The following is a 17,240-nucleotide window of genomic DNA, read 5'->3' as shown; positions in this document are numbered from 1 at the left end:
TCCCCACTCGGCTGCGAACAGGCGAAAGCTCGGGCGACCTCTAACGAGGTCCTCTCTCCCAGAAGCTCCTGGGCGCTCCGAGCCCTCCTTTTCCTGTGGGCGGGGTTACCGGTCGGCGCGGCCGGGGTCGTGTCACTGCGCAGCCGCGGGTGGGCGGTACCACGGCGGCTGCGACATGGGGGGGCGCGGAGCAGACGCCGGAAGTAGAGGTGGTACGGGTCCCACAGAGGGGTACTCACCGCCGGCCGCTTCCACCGGAGCCGCGGTGAGAGCCAAGGCCCCAGGGTGTGGGCGTGGCGGCCGCCGGAACCCAACACCCTCTGTTTTCTCTCTTCACGGAGCGGCGCCGCGTCGCTCGCCTCCATCAGCTAACATGAGCGAGCGCCTCCGCCCCAGGTGAGACCGCAGGGGACCCTCTTCCTTTCCAGCCCCTCGCCGGTTGCTGTGTCTTGGGGGTTGGAGCCGAGGGGGCGCGTGACGCGGGGTCCGAGCAAGCGTGGGCCCGGCAGGTCTCCATCTGGGTGTTTTGCAGTCCGGGGGAGGAGGGGAGCGGGATGCGCGGGTGATCGGGTACCTGGTCCCTGGGGGCGCTGAAGGAGTGACTTCCCAGGGCCCAGGTTTCTCTCGACCCCATCTTTTCCCCCCATCTTTCCCTATTTGGAATGAAGTCTGATCGGTCCCGGAAGAGAGACGATGGCCCTAAAGCTTCCCTGTCCTAAATTTAGGAAGGTAGGGGGATGGGAGGAATGTCTGATCTTCGAGAGGAGCCCCTAGGGCGTCTGTGAGAGGACGGGGCGGGGAGCTGGTCTCCCCAAGGTCAGAAAGAAGGCTTGGGCTTAACCCCGCAGCAGGAAAGGGTTAGGTTAGACCGAAGAACTTGTGTCCTGGGCGGTTGTGAACACAGAAGGGCCGAGGACCAAACTGGCTTGTGGATCCTCTCTCGGCTGTAGCATTAAGAACAGGCAGGATTCTAAACTGTTTGAATGCGGAGCCGTTTGACTCGGAAGGCGGGAGGTAGGATTCTGTCGTGATGCACTACTTTTTCTCCGAGCCTAGGCCCGGGTCTTAATTTAGGGGGTGTTATGATTCCTTGACACGGACTGAGGACAATCCGGACCAAGCTGCGATTTTTCTTTTTCTTTTTTTCCCCCTTATTTCCCCTTGTAAACAGGTGGGGAGGAGAAAGTTGAGATTGTACCCCAGAATGAAGAGGATCGGCTTTATTCGAAATTAGAAAAATCCCTCATCGTGGAGTTTGAACTGAGAACTGTAGATCAGCAAGTTCAATCTTTCATATTTGTGATGAAAAAAGATTTAGAGAGCTCAGTGGGTCTTTCGAGGTTCACCGCTCTTTTCCTTTATTCTGTAAAATCTCAGTGAGGCTTAAGTGAATAAGATAGGATTGCCTTGGTAGATTATGCTGGATCTTTTCTTGTCTTTCTGTGTTTCCATTGGCTTTGAATGTAATTGACAGTCTTTCCACAAGGACCCTACTCTGGAGCATGGTAAATTCATGGCATTGAGATTCTCGGAAGCACCCTGAAGTTATTTGGGCCAATAGCGAAAATCTAGGGTTCTCCAAACTTCTGCATATTGACTTGGGTCATGCAGTGAGTGGGGCATAAAGCCTCTACTTGTATATTAAAGAAGAGTGGACTAAATTTGAAATTAGGGGCCATGTGTACCAACTTGCTACTGGAATTAGTCACAGGATCCTTAGGTACAGTAAGCCTGATCTAACTGCCATTTTTTTACTTCCCAAACCCAGTTTGTACTTCCAGTGGTCCCTTGGGATGTCTCACATATCTGAAAAAGTCGAAATATTTCTTAGAAAAATATTTCTTTTATTCTGTGCTATACACGGGTAATCTGAATGTGTTTATACTAGTAACAGATTCTTTTTATCTAATTCACACAATCTCAACATGGTAACTTCATTACTATAAAAGAAGTCGTTTGATTTGGCAGAGGTTTCTCTGCACCCGTGTGTCGTGGAGTATGATGGACCAGCTCTAGCTGTCTTAGCATCTCCAAGTCAGTTCTGGTCTCTGGATCTGTTTCCTCAACTTTAAGATGAAGGGTTGGTCTAAGACGGTGGTTTTTCAAACTGCAAGAGGGGTGGGTTTGTGGGAGGGAGTCTTCGACTTTAAAACAGATCCTTTATCTCTTATGGAAATAGAGGGGTTTTTTTTTTTTGGTAGGATGAAAGAGTTCTGTTACTTTTTTAAAAAAAAATTGAAAACCACTAGTCTCTGTACCCTAGGATTTCTTCTATGCTTGGTCTCTAGGAGATGACAGGAAGATTGGAGAGAAGTGAAATGAGGAAAAGTGATGTATTTCTGCCATCCTTAGAAGTAACAGGTGCTAAACAATAATCTGTAACTAGATGGCTAGGGAGAATGTAATCAGTTATAGGGTGGCTGCTCAAATTATAACGTGGTCTATGGCATTAATGTTAAAAGTTACAATCTGACTGATTGTGTGGATGGGGTTAAGCATGAAGCTGTAGTTTTGACAGTTATTAATAATGTTGTTGAAAGAGACATGTTTCAAGGATGAAATCTGCACAGAGCTTAGAGAAAGGAGAATGAAGAACAGGTAGGGCTCATCCTTAATCCAGTGCCGTGCAAAGGAGAGGACTCCCAGGGGGCCAAAGAGATGATTCGGGTACCTGGAGAAATCAACTGATTATGAGGCAGGGATATTTCATGAGACTCTCCCAGAGTTTAATTGAAAACTTCAAAACCAGCCTATCCTCTTGACGTTGATAGTCTTGTCGCTAGAAAGATGTATCTTATCCCCCATTATAAAAGAGGAAATTGGAAAGTTTGGGTCAGGCTCATGAGTTTGGTTGGAGTGACTCAGCAGCCCAGGCACAATCAGCTGTTGGCATGCTGATAAAGGAGGAGTTTGGGGACCAACACGCTGTCGTCAAACGAGTTCCTCTTTGCGCGTGCTCTGTAAGTGGTCATCTTAGAGCGAACGTAGCAATTTCTTGGTCCAACTACCACATCCATTTATGATGATTAAAACCTGATATTTATCTAGTTTTTAACCTCCAGTACTTCAGGATAAGATCTAACCCCCTGAGAGAAAGATAAGGAGATCTTCTTTCATAAGCAACTGAGTCTCAGAATGAGGTAAATGGTGTAGCCCTCTGCAAGTTGGTTAATGCTTTATCAGAACCGCACACCCGTTCTTTATCATTCCAAGCCTAAACTGGATCCATGCTCGTTCATTAATAATGTTAGATGTCTTCACAAGTACAGAGGATCGAGCTCGGGGTGATAACTTAAAGTTTCTCCGATGTCCAGACCTCAACTCAGCCTTAGGGTTAAGGGCCTACCACAGTAAGCCACCCTACTCACATAGAAAGTATAACTGTATAGAAGATACTGTATGATCAAATTCAGTACTTTCCAAAAAGCTCTTTTACCCTCTAGCTATAGAAACTTGAACTCTGAAGAGTTTTCATTATAATAGATTGTGCTGCTTTGTATAAATTGGCCTCTAGCCAGCACTGCCCAGTAGAATTTTCTACAGTGGTAGGAACATCCTATATCTGTGCGGTCCCATACAGTCGCCACTAGCTATGGGTGGCCACTGAACACTGGAAGTGTAGCCAGCGTGATCAAGGGACTGGGTTTCAAATTTTATTTAATCTTAATTAATTCAACTTAACAAATATGTCTCGTGGCTACTGTATTGGACACCACAGTTCCATGTAATTTGACTTAAAATTATACCTCCTTTAATTTATTTCTGATTTCTAACTGGGGTTTGGAAGTCCTGATAGCACTTGATTCTTGCATAGAAAACATACAAATTTTGTCTTTCTTGTACATCTCAGAACACTTGACTGAGAAATATGCGTGATTTTTCTTGAAACCTGGACATTTTAAGTGGCTGGTGCTACAATCTCACAGTAACAATCTGGTCACAGTAACAACCTGGTGAAGTAACTTCTCGTAATACCAGGTGGTGTAGCCAGAATCATCAAGTTAATGTGTCCAGGAGCAGCCTTTCCAGTGATTGTCCAGAAAGGTAATTTAATATGTTAGAGGGCAGAGAGGTTTTGTGTTAATGTGATAATTGGGGAAAAATCAGGGATGAAAGAAAATGAAAGATTAGAGGGCAGAGAGGTTTTGTGTTAATGTGATAATTGGGGGAAAATCAGGGATGAAAGAAAATGAAAGATTAGAGGCTACCAGAACCTCTATGCTCTTCCTGTGTAGCACCATTTTTATAAGGATTTTAAGTGTAAATAGGCAAAGGCAGTCACTCCCGTCTTAGGTGTTGTCATACGGACAGGAGTAAAATTAGGTAACTTGGAATCGTAACTTCAGGAAATGTAGGAAAAGGTCACATTAATTAGGTGGAGTTTGAGAGCTTAGTCCGGAACGTCTTCCTGATCTTATTTGTTCCCAGCAGGCATTTCACATTGTCAGGCTTTTTTTTTAGAAATGAGTTTTACTAATTTAAGCTCGACCATACTGCTGCTCTTTTATATTTTTGGTCTTCGTGCCTGGCGACGGTGTACTTCTAACTTTTTTTTTTTAACCTATTGGGATATCATATGATGATTTATCTTTTTTCAGGCAAGAGGGCAAATTTATATGTTGTCATGGTTTACAGTTTGAAGTGTCCAGAAGGTCAATTGTTGATTTTTTTTTTTTTTCTCCTTGTGATTTAATTTCAGGAAAAGGAGAAGGAATGGCAGTGAAGAAGACCACCATCTCCCCCCACAGACCAAAAGGAGTAGTAGAAACCCTGTCTTTCACGATTCCTGGGACACAGAGGTAGGAAGTGTGGTCCAGAGTATCTGCTGTTTTCATTGCTTGAGCTAAATAACCCAGTTACTTCCGTGTAATTCAAATTTTTTTGAATAAAGAAAAGTGATCTTATTTGATTGCAGTGTTTTTAACCTCTTTTTTTTTTTTTTTTTTTTTTGAGTCATGGCCTTTTTGAGGAAGCTACACACCCTCTCCCCAGCAAAACAGCCTATACACACACCCCAGAATTTGTATGTTAGAAGTTTTATGGACCTTTGAAAGCCCATCTTTGAACCCCTATTTGGTATTTCAGAAGCCAGCTTATTGTCTAATCGTTTCTAAACATTAATTGTCCTTAAGACAAGTATATTTTGCTGCTTCCATGTCTCTTAAAGATAAGCTTTCCATGTTTTTAAGAGAAACCGTACAAGCATTCGGAATATATAACGTATGTGTATGCAAAGTCCTATTTTTAATTGTGTTTATGTTTTCATTATGTTGTTCTGAAAAGAGCACCTGTGGGAAGCAGAGTGGAGTGGGGTGAGAGGGGAAAGGGGAAAGTTCAAACTTTGGTTTCAACTTTGGTTTCCTGGGTGCTTCAGTATGCCTCCTGTGCACTTGAGCACCTGGTCTGCAGTGGGGCAAGGAAGCTGACACTGAAAGAATGCTGCTATTAAATTATGCACCTAAAGATTTGACCCTTAACAGTTGTCACCCTAAGAGAGAAACTCCTCAGTGGCAAAGATTCCTAAGCCCTAGCCTCATCACTTAAAGTAGAATTCCATAGATCACAGTTCTTCCACAGCCAAAGTAATTTGTACTTTAATTAGTTCTCAGTAATAGGATTTGACCTATATCCAGTCTTTACCAGAAATCCAAAGTAATTCCCTCACGGAGAAAAAAATCAGTAACTGTCACGTAGGTAATACTCATTCAGGAGCAGTTGATGCACCAGTGCAGACTAGATCCTTTTATGTGGAGACTTAAATTTCTATAGCTTTTATCCCCCCCTTTTAAATCTTCCTATCACCTTTTTTTTCTTTGGGTTTTTTTTTTTCTCCCTTAAGATTAACAGAAAAGTAATTGAGCTTTTGGTTAAACTAGGGAATCTCTTTTTTCTTTGGAAGAAAACCAAAGATTAGAGGCTACCATGAACATCTAATGATAAAACTAACAGAATTGAGTCTCCGTTATTCTTTTGAGTTATAAGACTATTCATTAAAAAGACTATGTGGTGATTACTTTCACAGTATCACCCTGAATATTTCTTCTTCTTTTTTTCTTTTTTTTTTTTTTGCGGTATGCGGGCCTCTCACTGTTGTAGCCTCTCCCGTTGCGGAGCACAGGCTCCAGACGTGCAGGCCCAGTGGCCATGGCTTACGGGCCCAGCTGCTCCGCAGCATGTGGGATCCTCCCGGACCGGGGCACGAACCCGTGTCCCCTGCATCGGCAGGCGGACTCTCAACCACTGTGCCACCAGGGAAGCCCCTGAATATTTCTTTACTTGTGTCTGTACGTCAGTCCTGCTATATGATGTTTGCATTAGTTCAAATGTACAGTAGATCTTTTTTGTATTGATCTTTTTCCCCTATATGTACGATCTTTTTCCCCTATATGTACAATTTTGATGTTTGAGAACAGGAGTATAAATTGTCATTTTTAAAAAAATCAAACATTTCTGATCTCTTATTTTGAGTAATACTCCTTAGTATTACAGTTTTGGTTTTTGTTTTGTTTTGTTTTGTTTTTTGCGGTACACGGGCCTCTCACTGTTGTGGCCTCTCCCGTTGCGGAGCACAGGCTCCGGACACGCAGGCCCAGCGGCCATGGCTCACGGGCCCAGCAGCTCCGCGGCATGTGGGATCTTCCCGGACCGGGGCACGAACCCGCGTCCCCTGCATCGGCAGGCGTACTCTCAACCACTGCGCCACCAGGGAAGCCCTTGGTTTGTTTTAATTGCTGTTTGTAGGGAATGACCTTCACTCCCTAATACCTTTCTTCTTCTCACAGAAGAAAACAGTGTATTGTTATTCAACTTGTGGGTTCACATGTCTGGTTCTTACTTGTCCAAAGAAATTCAGTGGTTAAACCACTCTGTAATCATTAGTCTGAAGGATGGACTGGATTGCCCTTATGATAAGTAACAGTCAATACAGGTACTTTTTACCTGTTGTGGTAATCTGAACTCACCAGTAGATCCCTCACGGGCAGTCACAACCCCCTGACCCTCCATTTCAGCACATTTACCGGCGTCTGGTGCTGTCGAGTAATGAGTCTTTTTTTTTAAAATTAATTTTTATTGGAGTATAGTTCATTTACAATGTTGTGTTAGTTTCTGCTATACAGCAAAGTGATTCAGTTGTACATACACATATATCTACTTTTTAAAAATTCTGTTCCCATATAGGTCATTAGAGTATTGAGTAGAGTTCCCTGTGCTATACAGTAGATTCTTATTAGCTATCCCTTTTATATATAGTAGTGTGTTTATGTCAGCCCCAGTCTCCCAATTTATCCCTCCCCCTCCCCTCGAGTCATGAGTCTGAGTGAACCCAGGGAGAACTAGAGCAGCAAAGGGCAGGAGAAAACTTTAAAATGGAAAGTTAAGTACTGAATAATTGAATCGTGACCACTGGAGTAGGTCATTATGTTTATAGCATAAAAATATCCAGTTTAGCGACATTTGGCTGCTTGTTGACAATTGTGTATAAAGGGGGAAATAATAAAACATGTCATTACTAGTGGATTCTTAATTTTATTAATTTACATGACAAAGTGTATTGTTAATGAAAACGGTATCTTTTAATTCTAAGGTAGGGCCAACGGGGTAAGTTTCCTTAAGAGACTAAGTTAAGAGGAGCCATTTCCTGTGTCTTCATTTATTTATTTTATTATTTTTTCATTTCATTTATTTATTTATTTATTTTTGGCTGTGTTGGGTCTTCGTTGCTGTGCGTGGGCTTTCTCTAGTTGTGGTGAGCGAGGGCCACTCTTCGTTGTGGTGTGCAGGCTTCTCATTGCAGGGGCTTGTCTTGTTGCGGAGCACGGGCTCTAGGTGCACGGGCCTCAGTAGTTGCAGCACGCAGGCTCAGTAGTTGTGGCTCGCAGGCTGTAGAGCGCAGGCTCAATAGTTGTGGCGCACGGGCTTAGTTGCTCCACAGCATGTGGGATCTTCCCGGACCAGGGCTCAAACCCGTGTCCCCTGCATTGGCAGGCGGATTCTTAACCACTGCGCCACCAGGCAAGCCCCTCCTATGTCTTTCTTGAGATACTTAAGTTTAGAATTTTTTTCTTGTAACATAAAGAACTTTCATTTGGAAGTTTGTTTTCATTGTAAGAGAGATTTAAAACTGTTATTTATAATTAATTTCCAGAACTCACCTTTTTCTCCTAAATGTGATAACGTTGGCAAGTACTGGGAAATAAGACACGAGGTGTTTGAATTATCTCAAACTGTGCCACAAGTAAGTCATGTTTATCTGTAAAATGGAGATAGTATGGGCCTCTTTTTTCCCTAGATTCTAGGAAGCTGAAGAATGTGAACTGAAGAATGTGAACCGACTTGCCAGATTAGTTATGTAAAGAGAAACTTTGAATCTACTTGTACATTTTCTTCCTGTCAGTTTGGTGGTTATTATGATCTCTGCTTTTCAGATGGAAAAATTGGGGCACAGAACAATAAAGTCCCTTCCCCAAAGATACATAGCTGGTGAGAGGCAGACTGGGGAGCCCCAGAATCTGAGTGTGAGCTGCGGGCTCCTGCCCACGGTGTGTGCGGCCTCCCAGAAGACAGATCGGAAGCTCTGAGGGACTTTGCTACATATACCCAGGGCCACTAGGTTCTAGACTTCTCTTGAATCATAGGAACAGAGAAGAATAATTTTCCTCCCTCTGTCTTTTAGCTGGAAAATATTTTTCTGAGTAAATGCTATGACATGGTATTAGCTAGAAAGCAGTTTTAGATTTCTAGCTACAAAAAGTAAGGAAATTGGGGTCTAGTGGTTTTTTTCAAAACTTGAATCTGTGTTTGCATTGAAGATCTTGAATTTTAACTCCAGTGACTTAGATTTAATGCCTTGTGAGCCTTAGGATACTGGTTTTTAAATTGAGATATAATTTACAGTTTTTTTTGTTTGTTTTTTTTCTTTTGCGGTACGTGGGCCTCTCACTGTTGTGGCCCCTCCCGCCACGGAGCACAGGCTCCGGACGTGCAGGCTCAGCGGCCATGGCTTACGGGCTCAGCCGCTCCGCGGCAAGTGGGACCCTCCCAGACCGGAGCACGAATCCGCGTCCCCTGCATCGGCAGGCGGACTCTCAACCACTGCGCCACCAGGGAAACCCTAAAAAAGTTTTTTGAAAGGCATTCTAGATGATTCCTGGTAGTTAACGTCTAAGGCAGTTTCGTTTTTCTCTCTGGTGAGCAAGCAGTGAAGTGATTTGTCACTCTGCATCTTCCTGTTGGGTCCTTTACAAAGGTAGCTCCATTCCCTGACCTCAGACAGTTATTGGATGGGTAAAAACTAGCTAGATTTAACTTATTTAAACGCATTTTCTTAGGCTGGCCGTTTTGGTTTGAATTGTAGCTTCACTTGTAGGAATAATGCTCTTTATTTTCAGCTTGAATATCTTTATCTACAAATTACATTAGACACTTCCAGTAAATCTGGCTTCTGGTATGCAGGTATATGCCTTATAAGAAGTACTGCTGCCTGAGTGAACAAAAGCAGTACCTTTTTAAAATACAAAAACCCCAACTTTTAAAAAATACCTTTAACTTACCAAGACTGTTTTGATTTTTTAGATCACTATGAAGTAACAGCAAGTAGAGAGCGAGAAGATGTGGAAATGAAACAGAGATGGCTTAATTGGAACAGTCTCTGTCTTTTTTCGTGTGGCTACTAGAAGGGAAAATCTTCGATGGCATAACTCTAAAATCCCAAGGGTATTCTTAGTTGGAGTGTAGATGCATGTCAGATAAAAACATTACAGAACCAGGGGAATCCATGTATCATTAAAATTAGGATTCTATAAATCCATTTGTTTTAACTGATAAGAATTGGCAGTATGTTAGGTGATTTTTTTTTTTTAAGCACTGAATTTAGATGACCCTGGGAATATTTAAAGAAGGTATTTTAACACTCTTTGTTTTTGCTCATTCTCATCATTAATCTGTCCTGGTAGTAGGACCAGCCTGACAGACAAAACTGTTTTGGCAGATTCTGGGGTAAGGTGTTAAGGTTGTGTGTTTAAAACCCTGTAGCAAATTAACTATTAAATTAACTTCTCAAAAGATCCATTCAAATGCAGGAACAGTCCTTTCAAAAGTTAACCTATAGGGGTAAGACAGGAATAAAGACACAGACCTACTAGAGAATGGACTTGAGGATATGGGGAGGGGGAAGGGTAAGCTGTGACAAAGTGAAAGAGCGACATGGACATATATACACTACCAAACGTAAGGTAGATAGCTAGTGGGAAGCAGCCGCATAGCACAGGGAGATCAGCTCGGTGCTTTGTGACCGCCTGGAGGGGTGGGATAGGGAGGGTGGGAGGGAGACGCGAAAGGGAGGGGATATGGAAACATATGTATATGTATAACTGATTAAATTTGTTATAAAGCAAAAAAAAAAAAAACACAATCTACCAGCAGAGAACTGTAAATTAAACTGTGAAATATCTACATGATTAAATCATATACAGCCAATAAAAAGCATCTTATATAGAAAAAAAAAAAAGTTAACCTAATTTGTAGTGTCCGTCTTTAGAAACTTTGCTCACAGTTCAAGTCCTTGAAATATTTGTAATATGTTGCATCAACTCACAGCAAGAAAAGCTACCCTAAGCAGTTTCATATAGAACCTGAAAGTTATCTGTTTAGTAATGAGAATACATACATGTTTTTAGGCAGAAACTTCAAACAGATGACGTGGTCCAATTTTTTTTTTTTTTTTCCGGTACGCGGGCCTCTCACTGCTGTGGCCTCTCCCGTTGTGGAGCACAGGCTCCGGATGCACAGGCTCAGCGGCCACGGCTCACGGGCCCAGCCGCTCCGCGGCATGTGGGATCTTCCCGGACCGGGGCACGAACCCGTGTCCCCTGCATCGGCAGGTGGACTCTCAACCACTGTGCCACCAGGGAAGCCCGACGTGGTCCAACTTTATCTTGTAAGGATATGCCATTTACTCATTGACACAGAAAAGTGACCATCTGTATTTTCTTCCCTTGCATATTTAAAAAGTGGTTTTAATTAGCCCACTGAATGCATTTGGAGTCTTATGGTCTCACTGGTATTAGCAGACCTGGAGCTCTCTTAAATCACTGGGCACTTTGGAAGCACAGAGTTTTACATTAGAAGCTCTGATAGACTTGGCTAGGATCATCCCCTGCACTTAATTCAGATTCTGCAGTGGCCTTAGGGTGAACTTCATTCTGACTCCAGGGATGGAGTGTGTGATACAATGAGCAAGATTTCTTTTTTCGTTTGAGGCTCCCGTAAATTTAAAAGCACCACTGGATGGGGAGATGGATGTGAGGGGAAGCTGGGGCTTAAAAGAAAATAAAATACGTTGTTGATCTGCTTTTCTAACTTAACAGAAAGCATCCAGCTCTAGGTAATAAGTATACACATATACTCTGGCTCTCTTTTTAGGAAGCAGAGACTCAGTAACAATCCCACCTGGGGGACTTTCTAAAGGTTATTAGTAGAAAGTGTCTTTAGAGCTATTTTGTTTCTACCATGGGTATAAATGGGCTCTCTCTTAAACTGACTTCACACCCTGGGGAAATAAAATTCAGGGCAGGCCTAGCTGAGGAGTCAGGAGCTCTTTACCTCTGCTGTATGATTTGAGCCCTTTGGACTAAGAAAATGAACTTCAACTTGTCTGCCCTCTGCTCCATGATTTATATATATTCTTTCTTCTAAAGACAGTGCATGTTCTTCTGCCTTTATCTGCTCTACCTTCTCTCAAGGCTCCTGAAAGCTCTAATACTTCTCCCTTCTCTTCATCTCTGCCCCCCAAGCAATCTGATACAGAGAAGCTCCACTAAGCACGGGAAATACAATTTTTTCCATCTCGAGTTTTTTGGTTTTATAAGACAAAACGATTTACTTCTTCATACATCTTAAGGCTCTGATAGAGACTTAAAATTTGGTTTTATGCTTTTAGGGTTAAAAGGAAATAATGGTCTTTCCTTTATCCCACAAAGTTAGACCACTGATGGCTGACAGCGTTAAGACCCATTTCAGTAACTTTCAAACTTTTTGACCCGGTCCCACAGAAATGCCATATTTTGTTACCCAGTACGTACCAAATATACTTGTGCATCACTGAAGAGAAGTTTCACAGAACAATTACCCTTAGCACATTGCACTGCTTGCTTTTATTCTGCTGGTTTCTGCTTGTCCATCCGTAGATGGTGAGATATTCCCTAAAGCCCCTCGATAACGCCAAGACCGGTCTGAGTAGGATGAAAATAGGAACCAGTGCACCTTTGAAAGAGATGCATTGTTCTTACCTTTAATGACAGTAGGGTGTAATGTTTTATGTGTATTAAAATAACGTGTAAAGTGTGTTCACCCAGATTCCCAGGTTCTGTATAGGTTCTCCCTTCTTAGTCTAAAAGCATCATCGGCCTGCTGTCTGCTAGAGTCAGCTGAAGCAGTTTAGGGGTTCTTAAGCTGTCACGGGAGGCAAACAGCCTTCCTAAAATCTTACTGACAGTGTCAATGTTTTCTTTAAGTCTCAGTCTTGAAGCTACGAGTGACTGGAGACCTTACTCTCTTTTGTAGTAGCACTCTTTAGTTCTCTTACTCATGACTGTATTTTGCCCTCAAAAGAAGTATTTTTTGTAGAAGCTATAGAAAATAAAGTTTTTTTTTAAAAGTAGGAGGTCCAAATTCTAAATATTTTGGCATGTGTATCCTTCCAGAATATTTTTGGTGTACATATATGTATACATTAAAGAAAACACTTAAAAAACCAGTGGACCTACTATACGTTGTTTTGTAACCTATAAAAGAAATGTTAAAGATCTCTTTCTACCTTGGTGTATGTATATCTCTTATCCTCACTGTTACCAGCAGAATAGAATTTCATCGTTATGGATTATAATTCATGTATTACACTTTATATACATATACCATAGTTTAACCAGTTTCCCTATTTTTAGTTTATTATTTTTTAAAATACGTTTATTTATTTATTTATTTATTTTACTTTTGGCTGCGTCGGGTCTTTGTTGCTGTGCGCGGGCTTTCTCTAGCTGCGGCGAGCAGGGGCTACTCTTCGTTGTGGTGCGCGGGCTTCTCACTGCGGTGGTTTCTCTTGTTGCGGAGCATGGGCTCTAGGCACACAGGCCTCAGTAGTTGCAGCACGCAGGCTCAGTAGTTGTGGCTCGCGGGCTCTAGAGCGCAGGCTCAGTGGTTGTGGCGCATGGACTTAGTTGCTCTGCGGCATGTGGGATCTTCCCAGACCAGGGCTCGAACCCATGTCCCCTGCATTGGCAGGCGGATTCTTAACCACTGCGCCACTAGGGAAGTCCCAGTTTTCCTATTTTTAGACATTTAGGTTGTTTCCCATTTTTAGCTATTGTAGACAGGGCTACACTAAACATTTTTATACGTGTCTTTAAAAATCTGAGTTACAGGGGCTTCCCTGGTGGCGCAGTGGTTGAGAATCTGCCTGCCAATGCAGGGGACACTGGTTCGAGCCCTGGTCTGGGAGGATCCCACATGCCGCAGAGCAACTGGGTCTGTGAGCCACAATTACTGAGCCTGCGCGTCTGGAGCCTGTGCTCTGCAACAAGAGAGGCCGTGATAGTGAGAGGCCCGCGCACCGCGATGAGGAGTGGCCCCCGCTTGCCACAACTAGAGAAAGCCCTCGCACAGAAACGAAGACCCAACACAGCCATAAATAAATAAATAAATAAAAATTAAAAAAAAAAAAATCTGAGTTACAAGATCCTTAAAATGGACTAGAAATTGCAGGTGTATTTGTCTCCCTCTCCTTTTTAACAGTTATTGTACAGCAATCTTTCTTAACCTGTTTATTTTAAAGAATTTTTATCTTTTCTCAGAATAGTGTCACCTTTGCTGTTACAGTGTGAAATCAATATAATTTGAGATGGAAACTTGAGTTACTAGAAACAGGTTCTAGTTCTTGCCTTAATTTTCAGACGGTACCTGTAACGAGAAACAGGAAAGAAAACAGACTGAGAGGAGACAGAGTGCTCTGTGTGGTGGGCCTCCTACCCAGTGTGGTGACTTGCTCGTCACCCGAGTAGCGGCCTCACCGGCTGTGCCAGCGGCAGTTCTAGCTGATTTCTGCGCTAGGTTAGGGGAGACTTTTATGGAACACAACTTTTGTTTTTGAATTGGCTTTCACTTAAGTCTTTATTGCTGCTGATACAGAGAAGCTCCACTAAGCAGGGGAAATACAATTTTTTCCGTCTGGAGTTTTTTCGTTTTATAAGACAAAATGATTTACTTCTTCATATATCTTAAGGCTCTGATAGAGACTTAAAATTTGGTTTTATGCTTTTAGGGTTAAAAGGAAATAATGGTCCTTTCCATAACCTTAATAATGGTTAACCCTGCCATCTGACCTTATTCAGCCCATTATAATACTTTCATCAGTTTTTTTTTTTTTAAAAGAAGATAGATAGGTTGTCTCCTACTACCTGCGGGCAGTGGGCTAAGTCAGCTGTTAAGTGTAAGTGCCTCCAAATGACCTATGGACCGTGATAATTCTTGGTTCAAGTGTTAAGACTGGATGCCTTTCGTGAACATTGCTTTCTTTGCCATTTTAGATAAGTTTATTTATGTACATACTGTTAGGTATAACTTTTGATCAAAAAATGGATAGAACTAGTATTTTAAAAATCACTTTTAAAGTATCTATCTGGAAACAACATTTTATTTATACATTTACTTTTATAATGAAAATAGATAATAACCACATTGCAAAAAGTTGCAGTAAAGGGTAGAAAAAATCACCAACTATAATCCCTCCATTGTAACGTAACTACTATGATCTGCTTCTTGCCAGTCTTTTTCCTTACATGTAGATTTCACACAGTCGTAAGCAGGCATTTCAAAACCAGTGTTTTTGTATAAGGGAATATAGATTTAGAAGTATCAAAGGGTAAAATTTTTTAAAGTTATACACCAGATCATTAACCTCTAGAATTCTAAATGTCTCAGCATCGATTCCTTCGAGCACAATATTGTGTTGAGTTGTAGATAGAGAAGTGTGCCGTTAATCAAGTTATTGGGGTTGCCATTTATTAGAAATAGTCAAATACTGTAATTCGGAAAAGGATCCATCCTTACCATTGCCTTCCCTTTGAAGGTCCTAGCATCGGAAGGAAGATTTCTGAGAATGACTCTTACCAGGGAACTCTGAGTAGCTTCTTCAAGATGACTAAGACACCAAGTAACATGAGGGATATTAAACAGAAAATTAGGCACATGTGTGCACGTATGCACATGCATACACATACCGAACTGCAAAAATGCTAATATAACTCTACAAGAAGTATATTCAAGTCTTTCAGGATAGTACAAACTACTAGGTATAAAATAAGCTACAAGGATATACTGTTCAACACAGGGAGGGTAGCCAATATGTTATAATAACTATAGATGAGATATAACCTTTAGAAATTGTGAATCAGTATATTGCACACCTGTAACTTATATTGTACGGCAACTATACTTCAATTAAAAAAAAAGTCTTTCAGAATATGTGTTCTGCCTTCAGAGAATACAGTTTTGTGCCCATGATAACCACAAAGCTGTCAGAATTCTCACTTGTGCCCAGAAGCCACCTTACTCATTACGAGGACACCTGTTTCATACCCTGTACCAATGACTGATGCTTCCCTTTGGAGGCTGAGAACTCCCGTCTGTGATTATTGCAAATGATTGGAACGCGTGGTAAAAGCAAGCAGGGAAGATGCTTCAAGGAATTAAGATGTAGTGGAAGGGATTTGCGGTCGGAGGGGCCGTGCTGGAGTCCGGACCCTGCCTCTTCCTGGTGGCGGGGGGGTGTTGGGTCATCACCCCACTCGATTTCACGGGGTAGGTGTGCGGACGGAACGAAATACCTTAGTGAATATGCCTCGTCAACTCTAAAACCCAGTGTATGTTTTCATGCTGATCCTCCTCAAACTGAATAGGAAAAACAGTCCTAAAGAGGGTATTTGAAGTTAAACCCCCGTTAAGCTCCTAAGACCCCGAACAGCCTAACCGTGATGCCGTGTCTTTTTCCCCCGTTCCAGTCTTCGAGCAGCGACAGTGGCGGGAGCAGCGGCAGCGGCAGCAGCATCAACAGCCCGGACCGCGCCAGCGGGCCGGAGAGCGGCTCAGGCCACCCCACCGCCCGGTCCAGCCCCCACGGCCCGCAGCCCGCGCCCGTGCCGTCCGCGCTGTGCCAAAGCCCGTACTTCCACATCAACCAGACCCTGAAGGAGGCCCACTTTCACAGCCTGCAGCACCGAGGACGGCCTCCCACATGATGTGGCGGCACTTTCTTGCCTTCTGTGAAGGGACCGCGCTGCGCAGATTGGATACTTCAACTTCACGATGTTTTAAAAAAAATTGCACAAAAAGATGCCTGTTGGCTTTTCAGTCTATATTTGAAATAACAGGTTAACAGGCCGTTGTTTACTTGTGGTTTTGCTGCACTATTGCGATTTCGAAGGGGCTTTGAAGCAGTTTTTTATAGGATTCTTTTGAGGGTGGGTATCAAATCCAGGGCAAGTCAACAGGAGGAGGAAATCTCATCTGCGTGTTGCACCCATAGTTTGTCCAAGTCAGACTGATTGATTTCCAGGTCTGTCACTTAGAAATTCTACTTTCTGTAAAAAGGCCTTTTCATTTTACGGGATCTTCAATTTTTTAAATTCAATAAACTAGTAAAGAGTATCTACTTTCCATGAAAAAACCTACGTTTTTTTCCAAAACATAGAAAGCTTGATTCAATCTTGCACTGAAATTAATTGCCATACTACCTCTTAGTATGTAGATGTCCTGTTGAAAGTACTCTGTCCTCTGTGACAGGAGAACCACCGGATTGCAGTCGGACTGTATGATAAAGTCAGCACCCGCCCTGGTAACCGTCCTCTCTGTTATATATTTGTATTTCCAGAGAGAAGGTCTCTCAGACCCTTGGATCCCCAGATAAACTTGTTACCGTTATTCCTCCAGAGCCTACATCTCAGACTTAGGAAACACTGCTCAGTTCGGACAGTCAAGGAATAACGTAAATGACTTTGTCTTATTCACAGACTTGTCCAGCAGCAGCTTGTGTGTGCTCTCTGATAATTCCGCCTTGTAGTGTCGAGAATTAAGGCGCTGGTGAAGGCTGACACAGTGTAAGCTCTCTGAACTGGAGTCTGAAGTCACACGTGTTGTGAAACTATTGGACAAGGATTCATTTTATGCTTAACCCCCAACGGGAACCAGGG

General features: G+C 42.7%; 1 protein-coding gene across 3 annotated transcripts; it reads left to right on the top strand.

Moving 5' to 3' along the window:
• The first annotated feature begins 138 nt into the window (after nucleotides 1–138).
• VCF1 (VCP nuclear cofactor family member 1) lies at nucleotides 139–17,154 on the top strand. 3 transcript variants are annotated; one of them, XM_081220295.1, is made up of 4 exons: nucleotides 139–396; nucleotides 4,700–4,799; nucleotides 8,147–8,236; nucleotides 16,053–17,154. In XM_081220295.1, the coding sequence occupies exons 1-4, from the start codon at nucleotides 176–178 to the stop codon at nucleotides 16,287–16,289; spliced, it is 648 nt and encodes a 215-aa protein (XP_081076421.1). In that variant the 5' UTR covers nucleotides 139–175; the 3' UTR covers nucleotides 16,290–17,154. The 3 variants fall into 3 exon arrangements, with proteins under 3 accessions (XP_081076421.1, XP_081076422.1, XP_081076423.1); XM_081220296.1 differs by lacking the exon at nucleotides 8,147–8,236; XM_081220297.1 differs by lacking the exons at nucleotides 4,700–4,799; nucleotides 8,147–8,236.
• The last annotated feature ends 86 nt before the right edge of the window (nucleotides 17,155–17,240 follow it).

This window comes from Mesoplodon bidens, assembly GCF_964165515.1.
Source record: "Mesoplodon bidens genome assembly, chromosome: 19".
NCBI lineage: Eukaryota > Metazoa > Chordata > Mammalia > Artiodactyla > Ziphiidae > Mesoplodon > Mesoplodon bidens.
Note: the sequence above shows the minus strand (reverse complement) of the source record. Positions and strands in the feature narration are given on the sequence as shown.